Source organism: Haliotis rubra, unplaced genomic scaffold, assembly GCF_003918875.1.
Source record: "Haliotis rubra isolate DU_JTF1 unplaced genomic scaffold, ASM391887v1 Scf99, whole genome shotgun sequence".
Lineage (NCBI taxonomy): Eukaryota > Metazoa > Mollusca > Gastropoda > Lepetellida > Haliotidae > Haliotis > Haliotis rubra.
The window spans coordinates 584,101-593,831 of NW_025767734.1; the positions used below are offsets into that span (position 1 = coordinate 584,101).

At 39.9% G+C, this 9,731-nt stretch overlaps 1 protein-coding gene across 3 annotated transcripts in view; it reads right to left on the reverse strand.

The window, feature by feature from the left end:
* The window catches only part of LOC124265712 (myogenesis-regulating glycosidase-like), a 94,551-nt gene extending 85,890 nt beyond the window's left edge, over window positions 1-8,661 (reverse strand). For 2 of the 3 annotated variants that reach the window (XM_046700516.1, XM_046700515.1), the window contains exon 1: window positions 2,450-2,526. In XM_046700516.1, the coding sequence (XP_046556472.1) occupies window positions 2,450-2,487 (38 nt within the window). In that variant the 5' untranslated portion in view covers window positions 2,488-2,526. Of the gene's footprint in view, window positions 1-2,449; window positions 2,527-8,543 lie in introns of those variants that run through there. The other variant, XM_046700517.1, reaches the window with a different exon arrangement.
* Between the last annotated feature and the right edge of the window lie 1,070 nt (window positions 8,662-9,731).

Here is a 9,731-nt window from a genome sequence, read left to right on the forward strand (position 1 = left end):
CCTAAATGCATACTAAATCAGGGCTCCAGATAAGGGCCGTATCGGTGTATGTACGGATATAAAATAAGCACGATACGGTAGGAAATATTTTAGAAAACGTAGCAGATATGCACCACAGCAATGGTGTACGGTCTTAGAATCATTTACGCACATGTCTATCTGAAAAAGTATTGTTTTATTGGTTATTGACCTGTCGACACAAGAGTAGCACTGTTGTGGTGCATATATGAAATGAAACACAAGATTACTGATACCCCATTAAATTCCATTCAGTACTCTGAGTGTACTCTTAAGGTTTTCCAGTACTCCTGTATCTAAATATAAGGAGTACATGCTCCTGATGTCGAAAAAATATCTGAGCTCTGCTAAATGTTTGGACATTTGGGTAAAATGCATCAAGTACTGCTAATTTCAGATGTAATTGACATAGTTCCAGGGACCGGCCATTTATTACTGCGCTACATCATGTGAGAATCCAGTGTGGGTCATAAAACAAACATGAAAGAGTTTAACGTGATTTTTTTGTATGGCTATCTATTCAAACAGACACATATGCTTATTAGTGGGTTTCCAGGTTTCTTTTCTCAAATCCATGGATTTGTGTGAGAAAAACTGCAAGAAATCAAGTCAAAGGGGATGACAGAAAAAACAGAACCTGAAAAGTACCATATTTTATATTCTGCCTAATGCCCATTTGGCAGAAGACAAATGCAATAAGCCTTATTATCACAGCTCACTTTCAACATCTTCAAATAATATGCTGCCAAAACATCATCTAAAGTCTATTTTATTACAATATTTTGCTTACAAAACACAACCTATTGACCAAGATTCATAGAAATCCATAAATCTACAAACCATGAATGATAAAAGTCTTAGATTATTGTTTCGAGCTTTGCACCACTGCCCATGTTTGACACAACCTCATTAAAATGGGATCCTTCACTTCCAATATCTTACCTCACTGTTTAAGATGTCACCTCCACAGAACTTCACGACAGTTGAGTCCTGAAAGATCTCTGACCACTAAACTGAATGTAGGATACACAAGTTCTTGAGCCAATCTCAGATCTGATATCATCTCTCAGCTTGATTTCAGAAATACTGATTAAAAACCCTGAAATTTTTTAAAAAACAAGTCTGGACACAATTATGCCTTTGATGTTACTCCCTTTTGAATGCAGATACCAACAGCTTGTATGTTTACACAACAACATAAAGGTTTGGCATTCCTCATGTATATTTTGGAAAGATAAGCAAGGTATGCTGGTCTGATGTTTTAAAGAACTTAAGGCCAACTGACTGATAAAGAAATGTCAGCAGGGAGGTATCAGAGGAGACGATCTGATCTTAATGAGATCATTTGCGTTTGATCCAAATATCTTACAAACAAACTACTAGCTTGTATGTCCGTAATAAATACATTGATGTTTCTTACAATTAGCTATGCATGGAGATTGAGATTCTATATTATACTGACATCATTACAATAACAAACACATCCCACCTGCACGGAAAGTTAATTGCCAGATCCAAAACAAGTACACATTACTTAAGAAATACATATAGTCCTTGAATTACAATGATAGTTCCTGAAGACATCAAAGAAAGAACAGGGTAGAAATATTTGGAAAGACAACTGATAAGATTTACGATCAGCATTTTTTATAATGATATATTTAACATGAAGTGAAATAGGTACTCAGGAGTCAATGTGTTCTTGGCACCTTTAATATGCAGACTGAATAGATTCTACAAATCAGAACTTGCTACTCTGGGAAATGACCTGATTGCCTCCATCTTCCTGATGCAAGGGAAATTTGACAGCCTCATAGCTGTGTATTATTAAAGAAAGAGGTTGGGTACCCTTTAAAATATTGACTTCTCTTCTGCTATTGACTTTATGTACACTATATTGTATTGTGAATCAACTCAAACTACACTGTATGGATTTCAGGCCACATATATCTGGAAATTTCATTGGTACATCTTTTCCATAGTTGTGCTAAAACCACAGTTAATACTATTCCATTGAACTATATTATATCTCATCATATGCAGCAAGATTATACAAAAAATACAGAAGAACTTCATCTATGTAAATAATGTCATAAACAGAACTTAAAAGTATCAAGTAATGATCATCAGCAGTCTGATTATGTTGCATCAATAAATACATTAAGTTTTCGATTTACATTCAATAAATATGAGGACCACACTTCAGAAATCAACCTGTTGAAATAATAATGGCATCTACTGGGTGGTACGTTGTTAAGGTATTCAAGTACACGTTGTGTTTTCAGCATCGTACTCTGACAGGTGCCCCTCCACCCCGCCGGTGCTGTCAAACCACATCACTTGGATCTCAGCGTCCATATTGCTGCACTGACACATTCTGACATAAAACGGCAGGCAAAAACATTGTCTTTAGAACTGATGTGTACGTTACCCTTTGGTGTCCGTGTCTTCGCTAGTTTTCGAGTCCATTCCGTCTTGTTGTCGAACTGTCAGCCTCCATACTCGCGCTCATTAATGGGTTATTTAAAAGTAGCATTGAAGCGAAATACGAAATTCTACAAACTAAAACGAAATAGGAATCGCTTATTCCCAATTGTAATGTGAATGAATGTGATGATTTGCACACACATCAGAATAAAAAATAAGCGATTGTACGTATATCGCTACTTAATCCTAATATCTAAATCTTAACGTTGCCATGTTCTTTTTATTTACGTTTTAAACGTCCTCTTTATATAACAACATCAAGTAAGGTATTGGAGAATTTATAGTCACTAAACACATTTGGAAATAAGTGAATGCGTAGAGTATGTCACGATCAACATTACTCAAATAGACGAACAATGAGCAAATCCATACCCACGTGCACTCACTTCACTGCTTTACTTCGAATTGGTGTCCCCGCCGTGATGTTGCTGGAATATTGCTAAAAGCGGCTTAAAACCAAATTCAGTCAGTCAGTCAGTCAGTCAGTCATCTTCGAAAGAATAAGATTGAGATGCCGAGGTCCAAGGGCCGCAGATTCCGGACAGATCCAGGTTGGAACCTAATTGAGGGGGTCAAAGTTTGGACTGTTACCGAAACAAGTTCAATTTTGATTCGAGAATCGGATATTATTTTTTATTCTTATGAGAACCCAGTTTGGCTTTAGATTTATCAGTTTTGTCGTTGAGAACGTGACATGAGTACTAAAGGCGTGAGTCTCAAGCCAAAGGTGTGAGAGTTGGCAGGTACATGATGTTGACAAACCTAGAAACATCATCTGAGAAAAACATCGAACACATTCCAAGGTCATGTAATAATAAGTAGGCCTACCCATTCTCATTATAAATACATCAATTTGAATGTTTTTTTCAAAGCTGAATATACACACACGCACACGCGCTTATGATTGCAGAAACATGACATGACATTATGTACATAATGCGTACGTACGTACACACATACAGTACCAATACATACATACATACCCATCTCATTATAAATACATACATTTCAAAGCTACATACATACATACATACATACATACATACATACATACATACATACATACATACATACATACATACATACATACATACATACATACATACGCATGTATAACGGGATCGGGTGGTCAGGCTCGCTGACTTGGTTGACACATGTCATCGGTTCCCAATTGCGCAGATCGATGCTCATGCTGTTGTTCACTGGATTGTCTGGTCCAGACTCGATTATTTACAGACCGCTGCCATATAGCTGGAATATTGCTGACTGCGGCGTAAACCTAAAATCACTCACTCAATCACGTACATGTATATACTTGTCTTCCACCGAGATCTGATGTTACACACACACACATTATGACGTAATTACATACCAAAGTCATCTTTATTTGATGCACTATTCATTTATCAGAAATAAACTACACCAGAGACCATATAATAGATGTCTCTGATTACACAGGATTGTTTAATATGAATAGGCGATGATATAAAATAACTCGTAAAGACGTAACAAAACTTGTTACATTGCGTAAAACTTTTAACATCGCTTCACAAGCTGAAGGGGCAGCATTTTCTGATAAGACACATTTGTCTTTCACTCGTGTTTGATTGATACAATTAATTTCACCTGGGATTAAAAACTATGTTATTTCATGGCAGTTCAACTGAATTGTGCTTCATACATACGTTACACGTGCGAACATACGTACGCACGCACGCACGTACGCACGCACATAGACATCCCTGCCAGCATGACAAGATCATATGCACCAAGTTAGGTTTGGGTGCAGCGAGCATCGATACCTATGTCTGTACTCACACAGAACCCCTCGCAGTGCTTGTACAGACATAACCTGTCTGACAGCTGCTTACAGAACCGGATGTGCACTGTCTCTATTTGGAGAAAACCACGGAGTCATTTGATCCCGTGTTTATAAAGGTTAGAGCGGCCACACATTCCCCCGGCGGTGACGTCGTCTGCGCGTCAGTCTGGCGAAACGTTGTTATAAGTAGCCCAGCCCAGTGTACCGCGGTAAACTAGAAAAACTCCACGTCTGATTATCGATCGCAATGACCACAGCATGGACTAAGTCATGGCAGTAGGGACAGAAAATCTAGCATCTTACACTCTCGATATACATACATATACATAAGGTAGTTATTTATAGTCTGTGTGGTATTTTAGGTGATGTTTATGAGACAGCATACACAAGAACAGGTGTAAGTTTTTGCGGACTTATGATGCGGTGGTTTTCCTGTTATAATCCCGAGGTTTATACTAAAAAGTGACATTGTGTTCTATACTGGACAACATTAGAAACGCACCATCCATATAATACGAAATATCCCCGTCAGACTGAAATGTACCCATGATATCTGAGCATCTTCGGTGCATTTTAGTGTGGTGCGTTTCTAATGTTGTTCAGTATATTTGAAACTATCCCATCAACCATTGTTGATTGATTGTTTCTTATTTAACGCCGCACTCGGCAATATTCCAGCTATATGACGGCGGTATGTAAATAATCAAGTATGGACCAGACAATCCAGTGATCATCGATCTACGCAGTTGCGATACGATGGCATATGCAGTCCACCAAGTCAGCGAGTCTGACCACCCGATCCCGTTAGTCGCTCTTACGACAAGCGTTGGTTTCTGAAGACGAATTCTAACCTGGATCTTCACGGGTCAAGCATGATTAGACAGTGTATTGCATAGACAGTAATTCATTTGGAAGCACGGAGGCAGCTTCATCAACATATTCAGAAAGAAGTGTATTTTAACCTGAAGTAATAGATTATCCACAGCAGCGACTATTTCACTCTCCTCTTGCAATAACAAGGCGGTCAAGAGTTGGTGCACTGATGAAACACAACGCTTTGGACGGGAAACTAGACATGGTATTTTGAAAAGATTTCTTGGCAATATGTTCTTCTCACAAACAAATGTTGCATAAACAGGGGAGACGCGCCCACGATATCGTTCTCTGGGAGCATTTACGAGTTTACGATTGTTCAACAAGTTGACGGTGAATTGAATTATGATAATTTAACTATATGTATGTCACAGGTCCACCATTTTACGCTTCACCATGTTTATCTTTAACCTTACGAACATCACAGCACGTGATGAATTGATCAGTCTACGTCTTAAGTACGGGAACGCGTCAATCTCATCGACAAAGTGGCTAATGGAAGAAAGTACCCAGTTCGCAAGAACCTGTGGCGCCACATACAACTATTTACAGAGGGAGTAAGCTAAATTCGTAAGTCATTGTACGCTGACTAAGTAAATAATTTAATCATTCTTCGGTCTGTTCTTTAACAGAAATGAGCTTGAGAGAAATCAGACTAATGCAATATTCAATCTATTTCCGTTCATGCTAGTGTTGGACCTCAGCTAAACATTACAGGTAATACTTGCCTGAACTGGTGGGCCTCGACATACTTATCTGATTTAGATAGATTCAGATTTCAGTTTACCCAAAATTATAACCTGACTTTATCAGTTAATTAATTCGTGAAAAAATTAAACATTGTAAGGATTGCAAGAGTCAGATCTTTCGATATGCGTCCACGCATGTCAGTTTTCCATGCGCTTTTCATGCCGATTTAGCCGAAACGCTTCCAATTGTAACTATGCTACGAGCTGCCACAAGACGTTTTATACGGTTCCAAGAAAAAAATGACACTCTGAAAGCATTTATCAATGCTACTGAAAGTTTTAATGATTCGTGGATACAAAGGGGCATCCCACATCATGGCCGACGCCATTCTTGGGAAAGTCACATTCGTGCCTGTGCATTGGTATAGTGCCCCGCGACGAGGCACTGAGATGCTTAATGTCAGGCCGAACCAAATTAATATACAGGTTCTCTTTCCTGGTTGCGACTTTCGTGTATTTCCATGCACTATAAACTCGTGTAGTTGTATGGTATGGTATCCGTTCAGTAGATCTCTGTACAAGTTTAGTACGTTTAAATGTCGCTTCATCGTGTCGGTCCTAAAGGGCCCAGTAACGAGAAAGGTACAAAGATTTGTAGGCCTTATATTTTATCTTGTACGTATCCTTCCTTGCGTTTACAAAACGAGATTTTAAACCTCTTAGGCAGCTTGTAGTGGAAAGTGTTCAACTGAAAGTACTAATGATGATATCATGTGCTAGCACTTCATGGCATCAAGAAAATCTATTTGTTTTTCCAATTATAAATGTTTTTATAAAATATGCAATGAAAAGGAAATTGTAGTGGAAAGTGTTCAACTGAAAGTACTAATGATGATATCATGTGCTAGCACTTCATGGCATCAAGAAAATCTATTTGTTTTTCCAATTATAAATGTTTTTATAAAAATATGCAATGAAAAGGAAATTGTTTATTCTTGGCGTTATTCCAACACGTATGCGCTCAGCAGCTCTGTGGGATACCAAAGATTGGTATCACGTTAAGTAAGGCTTCAAAACAACAGAATAGCCGTGTTCACAACGTTAGACTCAATCGTTCGCGCCATACGAACTCTTAACCTTTCGGAAATGAATTCGGTCTCGCACAGTCTCACCATCTCTAACTAACATGGCTATCGGGGACCTTTGCTTAATTCTCCAAATGTTCTGTTAAGTTTAGGTCCATATTCTTCGATTGATTTATGCGCGCGTTACATTATCTACCACTTGAACCTCTCGCAGTCGCGTCCGTCATAAACTTTCTTCCATGGTTGAAGAAGTCGCACAGTTCAAAGCTTCTTTCAGTCCACCGAATGTCTAAGCTTTGGGTGAAAATGCATTTGAGCCGTGAAGCAAAGAGGTTAAGCTTCCCGAACCTATTGATTGTATAACCACTATACGGAGTTGGGTCATTGTACAAATCACTGTGAAAAGCATCGATTATTGACCAATTTAGCCAGAGCAACCCTATGTGGAACCTAAATGGCCCTACAGGACAAGCACGGACTGGGAGAGACCCCCATCAGTTTGTACTGGCTCGCTGCCAGACAGTCGGGGTGGTGCGGTTTTACCGAAGTCTGCGCCATGTGCACTGACCATCCTGTGTTCGATTACCGAGCCGTGAATATGGAGGTGTATTTGAACAGTCTGTTTTCCTGGTAACCACGCATCGAACACGTGGGACGGAATCTAGCCTATCAGTCCGGAATATTTTCAAACTCTCTCGGGACTAGTTTTTTTAACCAGAGAACATTAGGGTAATCTTAGAGCGTTTTGTGAGCTGTATTTGCGCTCATCTGGTGTAACACGTTTACTCAGCTATTGACCTTGCGGAGGGTAGAAGGAGATGTCGGCATGTGCTGTAGGCGTTTAATACCGACTACATATTGTGTCACGTTGTTAACCCATTACGTCAAATTAATTCTGTTCTGCTGTTTCCTGCAAATATTTGATCGGTGGGCATAACAAAGAAAATGGAAGTCTTGCCGTTAAAAAAGTCAAATTAGCATGAGTATAGAGTCCCGGCCAATCTGTAGTAATCATCATTGGGAGTTGGTGATTGACAGCGTGAAACTTCTGACTCGCAAGTTGTATACACAATAGATCATCCATACAAAGTAAACAGGAAGCACTTTTGTTCACATGAAAATTTGTCAAGAACGTAACACAGTCAATTATGACAGGGTCCATTCAGCCAAGTATGTTTGTGTATGTATAAACATAGCATGTTTAGACACAGCTTGACCATGTTTTCTCCACTGTGGAGGTTACTTGAATGGGTACAAGACCATAGCTTTTGAATCCATAGCGGTACATCTAACACGCCCTGTCATACATGCACGTATATATCCATATTCAACCTCACAATACAACTGATAAATATTATCCTAAATATTATGATACTTTTCCGAATACAGCCCCTACCTATTTATGAAAGACCAAGCCTTCATGTTTTCACCACCGCTGTATCCTTGTCATGCATCAGCCACTAATTGTTCATTGTAAGACTTAGATCTGACAAAATGAAACTATACATGAGATAGCGTCACTGTGGCATCATGTGGGCTCTTGCATGCACTGGCTACAGTAAAACTTACGGTCATCAGGACATCGGCTACTTTGGTCAAGTCAGCACCAAGTCTTTCATGTTCATCGGATTGATTGCGATGGTTCAAACTCTCATCTAACTGAGGCAGGGATCGATCTCTCCATCCTGAACGTGACAAATGGTGGGAACAGACCTCCCCTGGCCCAGCTCGCCACACTCACGCCGGACTATACACTGATGTATTGGTACCGTGGTTGTCCGGTCCGGCATTATGGCGGTACTCCAGTAGCCCCTTCTCTCCGTGTTTAGACGTTACACAGCCCGATGTACATAACTGTATCTAACTTGTCTCGATGTTCAGTTAGGACACACACGTTTTGTCTCCAGTTCCAATTTGTTGCTTAATGTCTGACTCATTTGTTTGCAGACGCTTTAGAAAAAACTCACAGTGGGCACACACGCTTCTATACACGGAACGAGACGTGGGAGAGTACAGAGTCTGCCCCTGCATGCAACGGATAGCTTTGTACAGAGTGGGTAGAGTTAAGTCTATGTTACTCCATACATGTGCACTGACTGCTGATCTAACAAAGACACACACAGTGACCGTGTGACCCCGCACAAATACATATTACTTATGGTCCAAGATCGGTAATATTGACTATGTTCTACCACATGATGGTACAAGATTGGTCACATCGACCATGTTCCACCACATGATGGTACAAGATCGGTCACATCGACTATGTTTAACCACATAAAATCATCACATGATGGTACAAGATTGGTCACATCGACCATGTTCCACCAAATGAAATCACCACATGATGGTACAAGATCGGTCACATCGACCATGTTCCACCACATGATAGTACAAGATTGGTCACATCGACCATGTTCCACCACATGATAGTACAAGATTGGTCACATCGACCATGTTCCACCACATGAAATCATCACATGATGGTACATGCTTGGTCACATCGACCATGTTCCACCACATGATGGTACAAGATTGGTCACATCGACCATGTTCCACCACATGATGGTACAAGATCGATCACATCGACCATGTTCCACCACATGATGGTACAAGATTGGTCACATCGACCATGTTCCACCACATGATAGTACAAGATTGGTCACATCGACCATGTTCCACCACATGATAGTACAAGATTGGTCACATCGACCATGTTCCACCACATGATGGTACAAGATTGGTCACATCGACCAT